The following is a 17446-nucleotide window of genomic DNA, read 5'->3' on the forward strand; positions in this document are numbered from 1 at the left end:
ATGCAGATGATACCATCCTAATGGCAGAGAGTGAAGAGGAACTAAAGAGACCCTTCATAAAGGTGAAAGAGGAGAGTGAAAAAGCTGGCTTAACACTCAACATTCAAAAGAGAAGATCATGGCATTCAGTCCCATAAGTTCATGGCAAATAGATGAGGAAACAACGGAAACAGTGAAAGACTTTCTTTTCTTGGGCTCCAAAATCACTGCAGATGGTGACTGCAGCCATGAAATTAAAAGACACTTGATCCTTGGAAGAAAAGCTATGATAAAGCTAGACAGCGTATTAAAAATCAGAGACATCACCTTGCTGACAAAGGCCTGTAGAGACAAAGCTATGGTTTTTCCAGTAGTCATGTACAGATGTGAGAGTTGGACCAAAAGAGGGCTGAGTGCCCAGGAATTGATGCTTTTGAACTGTGGTGTGGGAGAAGACTCTTGTTTGTCCTTTGGACAGCAAGGAGATCCAACCAGTCAATTCTAAAGGAAAACAACCCTGAATATTCATTGGAAGGACTGATGTTGAAGCTGAAGCTCCAATACTTTGGCCACCTGATGTGAAGAGCTGACTCACTGGAAAAGACCCTGATACTGGGAAAGACTGGGGGCAAGAGGAGAAGGGGACGACAGAGAATGAGACAGTTGGATGGCATCACCAACTCAATGGACGTAGTCTGAGCAAGGACAGGGAAGCCTGGCGTGATGCAGTCCACGGGGCTGCAAAGACTTGGACACACCCGAGCAACAACAACGTCTGAGCACAGACATGAGCCAGGGTAGGAGAGGCCATCCCACTGAGGCTGCCTTCTATTTTAGGAGGTACACAGTGCTGGCAAGGAAACAAGAGGGGCAGAAAGAAGCTTCCACCTGAGTTCTTCCCAAATAGTATTCCTTAATTAGACACACACAGCAAGCTCTTGGTCTTATTACACTGTTTGTTCTGATTTTGTGTAATAAGTGTTTCCTAAATCTGGCCACTGTTCTCCAAGTTCACTGCCACTGTTTGACTCCTGGTCCACTGCCTCCAGCATTCTCCATCAGTCTCTTAAGGCTCCGAATACACCTTCCCTATTTTTGCCATAGTTCACGTCCTAACAGGAATGTTACTCACGTCACTCCCTTGGTTAAAAATTTCTGTTTATTCTCCATGTTTATACAGTAAAATCCATTCACTCTTAGTTATCATACTATGTTCTTTATAACCTGAGTCCAACCTGTAGATACAGTCTACCTGGGCCATACTGACCTCCTTACCATTTTTTAGACACATCACCTTTTAGATTCTGTAATAAATATGCTGATTTTAGATTTCTTTGAAAGAAGATGAGACTAACAATGACACAGGTAGCAAGAATTTCAGCAGTTCTACACTACAGAGTACAAATACTGGGCTGACCAAAACAGTTAGGGTTTTTCATAAGACATCACAGGAAAACCCCAAGGAACTTTTTGGTCAACCCAATAATATGAAGTACAGGCACATCTTGGAGATATTGTAGATTTGGCTCCAGACCACCCCAGTAAAGAGAATATGGCAATAAAGTGAGTCACGTGGATTTTTGGTTTCTCAGGGCATATAAAAGTTATGTTTAAGACTCACAAACATAGAAAACAAAACTATAGCTACCAAAGGAAAAGAAGAAGGGCTAAATTAGGAGTTTGGGATTAGTAGGTAAAAACTAGTATATTTAAAATAGGTAAACAACAAGGGCCTACAAACTAGCATGTAAAAAATAGATAAACAACAAGGTCCTATAGCACAGAGAACTATATTCAGTATCTTAAATAAGTAAATAAAAATAAAAGCTGTGTTTAGATTATACTGTAGTCTGTTAAGTGTGCAATAGCATTACATCTGAGAAAACAATGCACATACCTTAATTAACAAAAACTTTATTTCTAAAAAATAATGACCATGATCTGGGCCTTCAGTGAGCTGCTGTCAAAGCTCGCTGAAGACAGATCATCATAAAAAATATAATGAGTTGGAAATATTGAAAGAATTACCAAAACATGACACAGAAACCCAAAGTGAGCTAATGCTGTTGGAAATATGCCACCAATACACTGGCTTGACACAGAACTGCCAAAAAACTTCAATTTGTAAAAAACACAACTTTGGTAAAGAGCAATAAATCGAAGCACAATAAGACAAAGTGTGCCTCTATCTGTTAGGGAGATGTTTGAAGGAGGCAGATGCAAAACTCTGCCTGCAACCATATCGATCTATGAGTCTTTAAACATACAGGTACTCAAAACCTACCCATATTCACACAGTAAATAAAAACCTCCCGAGCTCAGCCCCTCAGTCCCTACTGTACAAAGCCTCCCACAGTTATTCTGTCATAAGGGCAGCTTTTCAAAGACTTAGCCCAAAACACCACTGCTACGAACCATAAATAGCCACAAGCTCATTCTCAGAAGTGAAATCAAACTTCAGTAAACTTACCTAAGGGAGTTCATCTCTGTTTTCTGATGAGATGAGTCACCAGCCACATGGCTAAGTTTTTGAGCTTGGAATTTTGCTTTATTCTCTAAAGACTCCATTGTTTCTTTCATTATAAATATTTTAGACTTTAATTCACATTTTTTGTTTTCAAGCTATAATTTTAAAAATTAATAGGGATATGTCTCAGTTTCTTTTCCTTAAGCACTCTTTAATAATATTTCTGGGAGAAAACTAAGGAAATAAATTAGATTTATTTAAAAATACATTAAAAGTCATGTGTACACTTTAGGTTCTAGATGTAAGGGCAGGTAAACACATTTATCTCTCCTCTTCAGTATCACTGAAACCAAAGAAAAAAGGAAAGGCAAAAAAGGAAGGGAAGAATATGTCCATAACAGCAAAGAAGCAGGAAGGGAAAACACCAGCAGAAAAAAATTTCTAAAAAAAGTAGACAGTTCTGAATTGAAGAAAAATCAGGACAGAAAATACTATCACTAAAACACAAAATGGACAAGACTTGTATAAAGAAAGTGAACGTTTTCCTAAAGAGCACAAAACACAGCCTGACTTAATGTAGACACACCATGTTTCTCAAGGGGAACACAGTATTGGAGATGAATTAAAATTTCCTAACATAATTGTAAATCCCATGAAATTTCAGTAAGAGTCCTAACAAAATCTTTTTAAATTAGATAAGTGACTTATATTTCATGCTGAAATTTATTTAGGAGAAAAGAAAGTTAAGAAAAAAACAGTAAAAACTGGGGGGGGGAGGGTTAAGAATGCAGCTATACTTGCTTTATGAGATATCAAAATAAATTTAAAAGCCACTGTAATTAAAACAGTATGAATTTCACATATGGACAAGCAAACATATCCCTGATGTAAATTTTAAAAAGGTAGCATTTTAAGAAAGTGGGAAAAGAATAAACTCTTTAAAAACTAGAGTTGGGACAGCCACTCATTGGACACAAAAAATAAGCTAGATTTCTATTTCATTTTATATACAAAAATAAGTTCTAGAAGTAATAATGATCTATCTATAAAACTCAAAACCAAGAAATACTAGTGATAAATTTAAGTCTTCCAGTTAAGATGGCAGACTGACCACACACATTTTTATCTTCTCTTCCTCTAGAAACAGCGCTAAAATGACAGTAAAGGTTAAATATTATACTCTTAAGGACAAAGAGAACAAGAAAGAAAACAAGGGTGAACCGGTGACTTCAGTAACTTGTAGGAATAGTCACTGCAAAACTGTTTACAATAGCCAACACATGGAAGCAACCTACATTCCCACTGATAGAGGAATAAAGAAGATTTGGTACACATATACAATGGAGTATTACTCAGCCACTAAAAAGAATGAACGAATGCCATTTGCAACAACATGGATGGACCGAGAGAGTGTCATACTAAGTAAGTCAGACAGAGGAGAAATATCCTATGATTTCTCTTATATGTGGAATCTAAAAAGAAATGATACAAATGAATTTACTTACAAAACACAAAGAGACTTGCAGACTAAGAAAATAAACTTATGGCTGCCAGGGTGAAGGGATAGTTAGGGAGTTTGGGAAGGTCATGTACATGTTGCTATATTCAAAATGGATAACCAACAAGGACCTATTGTATAGACATGCGACTCTCCTCAATGCTCTGTGCCAACCTGGATGGGAGGGGGATTTGGGAGAGAATGGATACGTGTATACATACGACTGAGTCCTTTCCTGTTCACTGGAACGACTACAACACTGTTAATCAGGTATACCCCAATACAAAACAAAAAGTTTAAAGTCTGAAGGAAAAAAAAACCTGTGAAAGACAAAGAGTAGATACAGAATAGTGGCTCAGAGTGGGGAAAAAAATACAATCTAAAGCAGTTTCTGAACTTAGGAACTAATGATGTTGACACTAAATAATTCTGTTTCGGGGGGCTGTCCTGTGCATTGTAGGCTGTTTAGCAGTTATCTCTGCCCTCTGCTTACTAGATTCAAGTACTTTTGCCCCTTAATTGTGACAGACAAAATCCTCCAGGTATAGCCAAGTATCTCTTAGGAGGCAGAAGTGACCCCAGTTGGTGTCACTGACCTACAATGACCACGGTCAGGAACACCAACGAGCGGCCAGCCGACTGCACTGAAGCTGAGCACATGAGGCCACGCGGTGGGGCGGGGAGGTCCCTACACGGGCATTCCAGGTACTCCGCGTGACGCTCTCTAGGCCCATCCAAGTTGCTGCACATGGCACTGTTCATTCTTGTTAACCGCTGAGTAACAGTCTACTGTATGTGCCACATCTTTATTCCTCTATCAGTTATCTCTTTCTACAAAGTTCTCTTAGAAATCAAAAATACATGAAAAAATCAATAGAAGGGCTAAAAGATAAAGTTGGATCAATCTCCCAGAAAGTGAGAAAAAAGTCAAAGAGAAAATAAAGAAGAAGGGATAAGAACATCAGATCTTTTTAGGAAGTCAAAAACCAACTAATAATAGTTTCAGAAAGAGAAAATAGAATAGTAGAGTAAATTACCAAAGAAATGAAAACAGGAGATAAAGAGAGAAAACCCTAAAACTTTTCAGAAATAAAAACACGTCATGTACAAAGGACTCAGTAACAGAATAGCATCAGACATCTCAAGGAAAGCTGAAAGACAAATGAGGACAGTATTCAAAATTTTTAGTGAAAACAATTCTCCAATTGAGACTGGCATATGCCTAAGCCAGATCATAAATCTGAACGTTGAATAAAGACATTTTCAAACAAATAGACTAGCAACAAAATTTCCTCCCATGTATTCTCTTTCAGGAAACTGCTGGAGAAGGTACTGTGCCAGAAGAAGGAACAAACCGAGAGAGAAGAAAACATGAGGTTCAGTGTAGGAGGGGCAGACAGGGAAAGTCTCATGAGGACAGCTATGGAGAGACACAGTCCATAGGAAGGAGGAAGATGGAAAGCTCAAGAAGGAAGGTCTTTAGGGGGGAAGGACCAGAACTGATAGGTTTGAAAACAAAAATTACTGAAAGACATGTGGCAGAAATAAAGTCCGTGATAAAAATCAACAATGAACAACAGAAAAGTAACAAAACACAAAATGAAACAAAAGCCATGAATAACTCTAGGAAAGTGGTCTACAAGAAAAAAGGCAAGAGTAATATTGTTCCACTTGGCTGAGTCATAAACCATGGTAAGTCTTAGCAATATAGACAGTAACTATCAAAGACAGTAAAACATCTAATTAAACTATGTTAACGTAATGGGGGAAGAAAAGGGGAGTGCTAAGCGATCAACTACCATCCTGGAGACTCACTAAATAATCTTAAATCCATAAGTAGCACAAGCAGTTATTTAGAAACAGGGAGGTAAACACCAGGAAAAGAAGTTAAGCCGCTGTGGATGGTAATCTGTGAGACAGGGAAGTGAGAAGGGAAAAAAAATTGCACTAAAAGTTCCAGATTCTTATATTACAAACAAAAGCACATGCAAGGTATGAAGATTAAAAACAGGAATCACCTGGCTTAAAAACACTGCCTGAGCCTCTGACACTACTGTGAGCAGTCTCCAGTTACACCCCTCATCCCTGCCCACGGAAACAGTTATCCTGGGTCTCATGTTTCTCATTTCCTGTGTGCCTTAGCACAACACAGCTGTATGAATCTCCACACAACATACAGTTTATGTGACCATGTTCTGAAACTCTACATAAAAAGAATCATACTGCATGTTTTCTTTCTTCTTCTTCTGAGAAATAATTTACTTCTGGCTGTACTGCGTCTTTGTTGCTGTGTGGACTTTTCTCTAGCTGTGGAGAGTGGGGGCTGCTCTCCAGTTGGGGTGCTTGGGCTTCTCATTGCAGGGGCTTCTCTTGCTGCAGGGCGTGGGCTCCAGGGCACGTCGGGCTTTAGTAGCTGCAGCACACGGGCTCAGCAGTTGTTGTTCTGGGCTCTGGAGCACAGGCTCAAACACTTGGCGGCACACAGGTTTAGCTGCTCCGCAGCACTGCGATCTTCCCAGATCGGGAGTCAACCTGATCTTCTGCAATGGCCGGCAGGTTCTTTACCCCTGAGCCACCAAGGAAGCCCCTGCACGCTCTCTTCAACGTATCTGCACGATTCATGCACGCTGATGTCTGTGCCCACCGCTGTTCACTTTTGCTGCTTTGTAACGCCCCACTGTATGAATTACCACTCTTTATCTATGTTCCTCACAACTGACACCTAGATGTTTTCTATTTTCTGTCAGTGAGCGAACATTTTAGGTTTTCTGAGCCTGACGGTCCATTGCCACTACTGTACTGTAACACAAAAACAGCTATAGACAACGTATTAACAAATGAGCATTGCTGTGTTCCAATAAAAACTTTATTGCAAAAACAGTCTGGAGGCCAGATTTAGTCTGGGGGCCATAGTTTATTGACTTTGATTCAGGGTTCAATGGATTTGTTGACTAACAAGAGTAATCTACTGGCCAACCTAGAACAATGCCAAATTATTCTTCAAAGAGGTACCAGTTGGCACTCCCAGAAGCTTCACATACTCACTAATAAAGCTAGCTATAACTTGTTAATTTATGATGACTTGAAAGATGTAAAATGGTTTTGCTTTGGTTTTAGCTGGCATTTCCTCTATTTTTGACGTAGAACATCTTTTTATATTTATTAACCATTCATAATTTCTTCTATTGTGAAGTGTCAGTTCACAACTTCTGTCACTTTTTTTAGGTTAAACGTACAGCACATTGTTCTCCCAATTAGTGGCTGTCTTTTCAACTTACAGCCATTTGATGAAGCTACTCCTGTCTATGTGGTCCTATTTGTCTATGTTTTCTTTAACGGAATAAACCTGTTTGTGTCTTGTTTAGGAGCACACACTCTGGAATGAGACACCTGCTAGCTGTGTGATCTTGGGCAAGCCTCCCCTCTGCCTCACTTTCCTCATCTGTGAAATAAGGAAAATATTAGCACTTACTGCTTATAGTTGTGAGAATTAAAGTTATATGTATATGAATATATATAAAATGTTGAGAAAATTACCTGACACACAGTAAATGCTATATAAATGACTGTTATTATTATTTTGCTAAGGTAAAAAAGATTTTCTCTTGTATTTTCTTTTAAAATTTGGAGTTAATTCTTGAACACAAGGATGCAAGTAACCCTGAACTGATTTTTGGGTCTGGCATATATTTTAGGTAGGATCCAATTCCTTTTTTACATACATATATATGAACAGTCAATTGTCCCAGAAACAAGTGAAGTGAAGTGAAAGTGGCTCAGGTGTGTCCGACTCTTTGCAGGTCCATGGAATCTTCCAGGCCAGAATACTGGACTGGGTAGCCATTCCCTTCTCCAAGGGATCTTCTGAACCCAGGGATCAAACCCAGGTCTCCCACATTGCAGGTGGATTCTTTACGGGCTGAGCCACCAAGGAAGCCCATCCCAGAAACAGTGTTACTAAATAACTCTCTCTTATCCTGTTGATCTGAGTCCTCTATATATCAAATTTCTATAATTTGTGGGTTTGCTTTCTACTAGTTTTATCACTCTTAATCCCTGAGCACTACCACCCTATTTTAAATACTAACTCTAAAGCCTTCATATCTAGTAGGACAAATTTTGTATTCTTCTTTAAAATTTCTTTGACTCCTGACTCTCTGCCTCCATGTAAATTTTTAAATCTATTGTCAATTTTCACACACACGCACACACATCATGTTCTTAGGATTTCAGATGAAACTACATCAATTCTACAGATGAATCTGGGGAGGATTTACATTTTTTTACAAACATGGTATCTGTCACCTTTTTAATAAACCTGATAACCCCATAAGATCTTGATGTCTTAATAAGGTTATAAAATTTTTTCTATTAGGATCCTTCAAAATTATACACAGGCATCTTGTATTATTTCTTGCTATAAAAGTGGTATGGATTTTCTTTCCATCTATATTGCATGGGATTTGTCATGCTACTGTAATTCACTGTGCATTCTGAATTGGAGGATTTCTGTGTTTCCCATAATACCTAGAAAAGTATCAGTTACTATGCCATGAAATACAGCCTCTCTCATATTCTATTATAATCTCCTAGAATTCTGACTAAATAAGTGTCGGAACACTTTCACTTTATTCTCTAAGACTTTAAACTTATTTTATATTTCCTATCTCCTACTCTCTTTTCAATGACTTCTAGTACTTCAGATATATTTTCCAGTTTATTAAGTCATGCTTTTGGATTCTGGGCAGGCTAGAGTAATAGGGACCCTTAATAACTAAAAATTTAGGCAAAATACATGGAACAATGGTTTTCAAGACACTGGGCATCAAGCAATGATGTACAGTGGCCCCTAAGAGACATGAGATAAATGAGACGAGCCCAATCACTGCTCCAGCTTGTCGCTGGAAGATTTTCTAGGTGTGATACAGGAAAAGGAATCCAGCTGGACTCGGTGGTCCCCCTGAATTCAGACTATGGGCCTGAGAGTCAAGGGAGGCCAGAGCAGTTAGAATTTGTAGGGCAGATACTAGAGGGGAAAGAGCACAGGGCGAGAGCTCCAGAGATCTACAAACGGTGCCCCCGAGTCTCAGCTGAGCAGAAGCTCAGCACACTAAAAGCTACCCAGGGCCAGGGAAAGAGCCATCAAAGCATCAGAGGGAACTACTGAGGGCTCAGGCCAAGTCAGGAAGAGTTTCTTTCCCATCAGTCATTTGAAAACCTCGTAATTCATGGGGCAACAGGCAGCGAGTGTACCCAAAAAGATGTGGTCTCAGCAGTAAAACAAAACTAGTCCAAAACTAAATGCTCCTCTAGTCCCACTTAAAAGCAAAACCAAAAAGGATCAAGCTACTCCCATCTGACCTAACCGTATCCTAGAACAAACTTCAAGAGTGTTTCTAGGAATATAAGCTCTCCAGCAACCAAAAAAATAAAATAGACAATGTCTGACATCCAATCTAATGCAAAGCAGGAAAATACAACCTAAGTGGAAGAGGAGAAAAAATCAACTGGCCCAAGGTAGACTGAAACAGATGACAGAATTAGTAGATGAATAAAAACAGTGAAGACATGGAGAAGGAAACTAGCCAAAAGAAAACACAGTGAGAAAAAAAAAAGACTATCAAAACACTTACCAATTTGTTAAAAACCCTATCTTTAGTGAGAGTAATAAGGAATGAAAAGGAATTTCACTTTTACTCTAAGGCTATATTACATGATTTTTTGTTTAAAAAAACAAAAGAGCAAACAACTATCATAGCTAACACTTAATGAAAGCTTATGATATGGCAGTGAATATTCTAGGTTCTTGATATTAATTCATTTAATTTTCACAAAAACTCTAAGAAATAAGTTTGAGTACCATTTCTATCTTACAAACAAAGAAATTTACAGATAAAAAGTTTAAGACATTTGCCTACAGAAAACAGATGACAGATGTATTGATATGAACCCATGTAGTCAATCTTCAGAGTACACACTCCTAGTCAGTCACCAACACACAGCTTCTCTAAAATATTATTTTGAAATTTTAAAAACATACAGTACATTAAAATATAATTGAAATAGTCATTCACACAACAAAATATACCCCAAATCCAGTTTGATAAATTACCTGGTGATTAACACACGTCAAATGCTCAATAGTTTTCTCTAATTCTGATTTTCCAAAAATACTCATTTCCTGGAGATGCTGTAAGAGAATTTTATAGACAATGTTCACTCATATCAGATAATAAAACAAAATTTTCAAAAATAAGCAATGCAATTATACAGTACTATTTTGTCTTTTTATAACATAGAAAGGCTTTAGAAAGAAAGTCACTAGAAATTTTACAAAACTGCTGCTTTTTGTTGAAAACAAAAACAAGAGTTCTTCATCTTTTACACTCTACCTCCATGTGTGACTGTGACAGAAGACACAGACTGATACGGGTTCATTTATAAAAATGTACACATGCAGAAAAAGCCTTTGACAAAATTCAGCATCCATTTATGATTAAAACTCTCCAGAAAGTAGGAATAGAAGGAACATACCTCAACATAATAAAAGCTATATATGACAAACCCACAGCAAACATTATCCTCAATGGTGAAAAATTGAAAGCATTTCCCCTAAAATCAGGAACAAGACAAGGTTGCCCACTCTCACCATTACTATTCAACATAGTTTTGGAAGTGGTTGGCCACAGCAATCAGAGCAGAAAAAGAAGTAAAAGGAATCCAGATAGGAAAAGAAGAAGTGAAACTCTCGCTGTTTGCAGATGACATGATCCTCTATATAGAAAACCCTAAAGACTCTACCAGAAAATTACTAGAGTTAATCAACAAATACAGTAAAGTTGCAGGATATAAAATTAACACACAGAAATCCCTTGCATTCCTATACACTAACAATGAGAAAACAGAAAAAGAAATTAAGGAAACAATACCATTCACCACTGCAACAAAAAGAATAAAATACTTAGGAGTATATCTACCTAAAGAAACAAAAGACCTATATATAGAAAACTACAAAACACTGATGAAAGAAATCAAAGAGGACACAAACAGATGGAGAAATATACCGGGTTCATAAATTGGAAGAATCAATATTGTCAAAATGGCTATACTGCCCAAAGCAATCTATAGATTCAGTGCAATCCCTATCAAACTACCAATGGTATTTTTCACAGAACTAGAACAATTAATTTCACAACTTGTATGGAAATACAAAAAACCTCGAATAGCCAAAGTAATCTTGAGAAAGAAGAATGGAACTGGAGGAATCAACCTGCCTGACTTCAGGCTCTACTACAAAGCCACAGTCATCAAGACAGTATGATACTGGCACAAAGACAGAAATACAGATCAATGGAACAGAATAGAAAGCCCAGAGATAAATCCCCATACCTATGGACACCTTATCTTCAACAAAGGAGGCAAGGGTATACAATGGAAAAAAGACAACCTCTTTAACAAGTGGTGCTGGGAAAACTGGTCAACCACCTGTAAAAGAATGAAACTAGAACACTTTCTAACACCATACACAAAAATAAACTCAAAATGGATTAAAGATCTAAATGTAAGACCAGAAACTATAAAACTCCTAGAGGAGAACATAGGCAAAACATTCTCTGATATAAATCACAGCAGGATCCTCTATGACCCACAGCACAGAATATTAGAAACAAAAGCAAAAATAAACAAATGGGACCTAATGAAACTTAAAAGCTTTTGCACAACAAAGGAAATTATACGCAAGGTGAAAAGACAGCCCTCAGATTGGGAGAAAATAATAGCAAACGAAGCAACAGACAAAGGATTAATCTCAAAAATATATAAGCAACTGCTGCAGCTCAACTCCAGAAAAATAAATGACCCAATCAAAAAATGGGCTAAATAACTAAACAGACATTTCTCCAAAGAAGACATACAGATGGCTAGCAAACACATGAAAAGATGCTCAACATCACTCATTATCAGAGAAATGCAAATCAAAATCACAATTAGGTACCATTACACACCAGTCAGGATGGCTGCTTTCCAAAAGTCTACAAGCAATAAATGCTGGAGAGGGTGTGGAGAAAAGGGAACCCTCTTGCACTGCTGGTGGGAATGCAAACTAGTACAGCTGCTATGGAAAACAGTGTGGAGATTTCTTAAAAAACTGGAAATAGAACTGCCATATGACCCAGCAATCCCACTTCTGGGCATACCGAGGAAACCAGATCTGAAAGAGACACGTGCACCCCAGTGTTCATCGCAGCACTGTTTATAATAGCCAGGACATGGAAGCAACCTAGATGCCCATCAGCAGACAAATGAATAAGGAAGCTGTGGTACATATACACCATGGAATATTACTCAGCCGTTAAAAAGAATTCATCTGAATCAGTTCTAATGAGATGGATGAAACTGGAGCCCATTATACAGAGTGAAGTAAGCCAGAAAGATAAAGACCATTACAGTATACTAACACATATATATGGAATTTAGAAAGATGGTAATGATAACCCGATATGCAAAACAGAGAGAGAGACACAGATGTACAGAACAGACTTTTGGACTCTGTGGGAGAAGGCAAGGGTGGGAAGTTTCAAGAGAACAGCATTGAAACATGTATATTATCAAGGGTGAAACAGATCACCAGCCCAGGTTGGATGCATGAGACAAGTGCTCAGGGCTGGTGCACTGGGAAGACCAAGAGGGATCGGGTAGAGAGGGAAGTGGGAGGGGGGATCGGGATGGGGAATACATGTAAACCCATGGCTAATTCATGTCAATGTATGACAAAAACCACTATAATATTGTAAAGTAATTAGCCTCCAACTAACAAAAATAAATGAAAAAAAAAATTTACACAGATCAATCCATTAGGCAACCATAAAGGAAAAACCCAGCAGATTAAGTAAGCCCAGAAGTATGCCCTCATGAGAGGAGATGTAGGAGGAACAACAGACGGGCTCAGGAAGACACAGAAAACAGAAAACAGGGTGATGCAAGAGTTCAAAGTTTCAAGAGTGAGCTGGTCAATAATATAAACACAAGTGTTGTTATTTTTGGTTATATTAACTTATCTGACTCTTGTTGATGCTAAGTCCAGGACAAATGATATATTGGTGCTCCGTGAGAATTTTTCATGCCAATTCTTACTTCCATCCATGTTATTCATTAAAAATGGGCTTCATTGGTGGCTCAAATGGTAAAGAATCTATCTGCCTACAATGCAAGAGAACCAGATCTCTGGATCGGGAAGAACCCTGGGAAGGAAATGACAATCCAATCCAGTATCTTTGCCAGGAGAATTACATGGACAGAGGAGCCTAGCGGGTTTCAGTCCATGGGATCACAAAGAGTTGGACACGACTGACACTTTCACTACTATTCATTAAAAATAAGTTAAGACGTCTGATGTTTCGATTATATATTTCATTGAAGAAGTTACTCTACTGTAGGCCTTTTATTTACTAAATCATTCAGCCAGTACTGAGTATATATCATATACCAAGCATCAAGTAAACTGTGAGGAATACAGTAAAACAGATAAAGTCACTGATGTCACAGACAGTATAGTCTAGTAAAGATAAACCTTAAACAAGATATTAAAATAAAATTCATGAATATTTTGCTAGGAAAAGGAACTTGAATGCAACATATTGGAAGGCAATCAGGGATCCAGAGTCCACTTCCTGTGTAAGGAAATGACGTTTAACCTGGCTCTAAAGGATGAATAGAAATCAGCCAGGTGAGGAGACTGAAAGGGATAAAGGAGTTTTCAATAGCCTATGTTAAAGACAGGGGCATGAGAAAGTCCATTAAGCCTGGAGTTGAGAAAATGAGGGGTGGGGAGTGGGGAGGGCTAAGCCTGACCATGATGTAGCAAGGGCCAATCACGAAAGTCCCTGAGAATAGTTAATGGATTTTAAAACAGGAAGTGAAGTAAGCGGATTTACATCTTTGAGCAATGACTCTGACTTCAGTGTAAAATACAGATTTCAGAGGCCACTGATACACTAGTGCAGTTGAGAGAATTGGCCAGAATAGGATGGTAGCAGGGGAATAGTAACAAGCAAAGTGATTCAAAAGAAACCATTGTGAGCTCAGGAGCCAGAGTCTTTGTGACTTCATTAGCTGGGTAATCTTGGGCAAATCATTATTACTATTTTTTATTAAGGTATAGTTAATTCACAATATAAAATAGGTCTTAGGTATACAACATAATAGTTCACAGTTTTTAAAGATTTACTCCATTTATGATTATAAAATACCAGCTATACTTGCTGTGCTGTACAATATATTCTTGTAGCTTGTTTATTTTATACAAACTCATTAGTACCTTTAAAAAAAATTTTTTTTTAATGTTTTATTTGGCCATATCACAGCATATAGAATCCTAGATCCCAGACCAGGGATCGAATCCACACCCGCTGTTTTGAAAGTGCAGTCTTAGCCACTGGACAAGCAGGGAAATCTAATTCCCTACCCCATCTTGCCTCTCCCCCCACCCCTCTCCCCACCAGCAACCACTAGTTTGTTCTCTGTATCTGTGAGTCTGAGTCTTTCAGACTAGCTTGTTTCATTTTTTAGATTCCACGTGTAAGTGATAACATACAGTATTTGTTTCATTCACTAGCTTGTTTCATTTTTCAGATTGCACATGTAAGTGATAACATACAGTATTTGTTTTCCTCTGACTTATCTCACTAAGCATAAGGCCTTCCAAGTCCACCCGTGTTGTTGCAAACAGCAAAATTTAATTCTTTCTTATGGTCAAGTGGTACTCCATTGAATATACATACTACAGCGTCCTTATTCATTCATTGATGGACACTTCAGTTGCTTTTATATCTTGGGAACTATAAATAACGCTGCTATGAACATATATCTTTCAAATTACTGTTTTTATTTTCTTCAGGCATATACCCAGAAGTAGAATTGCTGGATCATATATTATTATAGATCTACTTTTAGGTTTTTGAGGAATCTTCAAACTGTTTTCCACAGTAGCTACATGAATTTACAATACCAATAGTGCACAAGCATTCCCTTTTCTCTACATCCTTGTCAACATTTGCTATTTGTGGTGTCTTTGATAACAGCCACTCCGACAGGTATAAGGTAATACCTCATTGTGGTTTTGAGTTTCATGATTAGCGATGTTGAGCATCTTTTCATGTGTCTGTTGGTTCAGCAAATTATTTAAATTCACTGTAACCCAGATAGCACATCTGTAGGCATTGCCAACTGAAAAGGCAACTGTGAACATTTATTGTCAAAGCCCGTGTAAAACGCACTAAAAACAGAGTTTCCCACATGGAAAGGGCATAACACGTGTTAACTATTATTAGAGGTAGCATCAGTAGGACTTTGTGATTAAATGAGAGATAGGAGTTTTCAGGGAGAGAGGACTCAGTGACGATGCCTGGGTTCAAAAACTGGCTGGGCAGTGAAATAACAGGAAACTAGTAGAGGAGACTTAATGACTGAGTGGATTAGTTGAGTTTTTATGTAAAAAACCTGTTGTAAACTCATAAATCCTGCCTCCTGTAATCCAGAAAGAGTCTGGTAATATGAATGTCACTTTTCCTGAGTTTTTGGTACTACTGTACTTTTTTATCCTACTTTTACATTCCTTAGTCATTTCAACAGATATGAAAAAGGATAAATCAGTAGCTTGTACTAAAAGTTGCCATATTACACAGAAGTTTTCCATTTGGTAACTGTGACACTTATTTTTATTAAAAAAGCACTTTGTGGGAGGCAATTTTCCAGAAGATCCAAATTGAAAGTACTCTGTTGGGGCAAAACTTTAACTGAAAATCTATGACATAAAGACCACCTCTATAATACTTAAAAGTTCTTATTCTTAACTTTAGGTACTAATTTCTAAACATTAATTCAATAATATTTATTGGAAGCAAACTATGGACTCCATAATAGTAATAATAATAGTTAACATTGAGTACTTTTAATGTACTGAGCACTGTTAAGTGCTTTATGCATGTTAACATTTTGGAGAGATTATGAAATAAAATACTGCCCAGAGATATGACACCAAAAGCACAAACAAAAGAAAACAATTACTTGGACTTCATCAAAATCTTAAAATATCTGTGCTTCAAATAACAATACTAAAAAAATGAAAAGACAACCCACAGAATGAGGGAGGGAAAATATTTGCAAATGATATATCTGACAAGGGACTTGCATTGAAAATATATAAAAGTATTCTTACAACTAAGTAAGATAATCTAATTTAAAAAAATGAGCAATGGATCTGAATAGAAATTTCTCTAAAGAAGATATACAAGTGGCTAAATAAACATATGAAAATAAACACTTTAGTCATCGTGGAAATGCAAATTAAAATTAAAAAGGATACTGCTTCTACCAGCATGATGATAACAAAAAAGACAGATAGTAACAAATATTGGTAAGGATGCAGAGAAATTAGAACTCTAACCCCTGCTAGTGGGACTAAAAATGGCACAGACACTTTAGAAAAATAGCTTGGCAGTTGCTCAAATGATTAAAGTTGACTCTAGGTATCCTATGACTCTAGCTATACATCTAAGGCAAAAGAAAACATACCCACACAGAAAGTTGTATACAAATGTTCAGAGCACCGTTATTTGTAACAGCCGAAGAGCAGAAACCACCCCAATGATAAAGATAATGTCGCCTATCCATACAATGGAATGTTACCCCATAATATAAAGTAATAAAGTGATACATATGACCTAACAGATGGATCTTGAAAACATTATGCTAAGTTAGAGAAGCCAGACAAAAACAAAAAAAACACATATTGAATGGTTCAATTTATATGAAATGTCCAGAGTAGGTAAATCTAGAAATAGAATGTAGTGGTTGCCTAGGCCTGAGGAGGATGGGAGATGTTAAGAGTGATTGCTAACTGGTACAAGAGTTTCTTTTTGACATAATGAACATGCTCTAAAAGTGACTGTGGGGATGGCTGAACAAGTCTGTGGATATACTAAAAACTAATGAATTATACACTTTAAATGGGTAAATTATATGGTATGTGAATATCTCAATGAAGCTTTTTTTTAAGGAAAAAAAAAAATCTCCCTTCATATGAGGGACTGCCTATTGAGATCAGAATTGGTTCTTTTCTATAAAGAAAGAGATAATAAATGTTTTAGGCTTTCATTCAACAATGAAATCTGAATTTCACAATTTTCATATGTCATGAAATGTTCTTCTTTCGATTTTTTTCAATGATTTTAACATGTAAAAACCATTCTTAGCACATTGGCCATATAAAAACAGTGTTCTGGATTTGGCTCATGGGCCATGGTTTGCCAACTCCTGATCTAGATTCAAAATAGTCATATCACAGGAAAACATAAAAAAAAGACCTCCCTTTTTCTCAATAAATTACCTTTTAAAAATAAGTCACTCTAATTACTTACTTTTAACTTGTCTTTTAAAGCTTCCTTTTCTGCCATAATCCTTCTTAAGTCAGATAACGCAAGTTCCTTCTCCTTTTCTATGAGACT

General features: G+C 37.3%; 1 protein-coding gene across 1 annotated transcript in view; it reads right to left on the reverse strand.

Annotated features, from left to right (window-relative positions):
* Positions 1-2445: 2445 nt before the first annotated feature.
* The window catches only part of LOC136176511 (centrosomal protein of 135 kDa-like), a 53023-nt gene continuing 38022 nt past the window's right edge, over positions 2446-17446 (reverse strand). Inside the window, 3 exon segments of the mRNA XM_065946811.1 lie at positions 2446-2601; positions 10057-10134; positions 17360-17446. Coding sequence (XP_065802883.1) covers positions 2446-2601; positions 10057-10134; positions 17360-17446 — 321 coding nt within the window.

This window comes from Muntiacus reevesi, chromosome 10 (genome assembly GCF_963930625.1).
Source record: "Muntiacus reevesi chromosome 10, mMunRee1.1, whole genome shotgun sequence".
Classification (NCBI taxonomy): domain Eukaryota; kingdom Metazoa; phylum Chordata; class Mammalia; order Artiodactyla; family Cervidae; genus Muntiacus; species Muntiacus reevesi.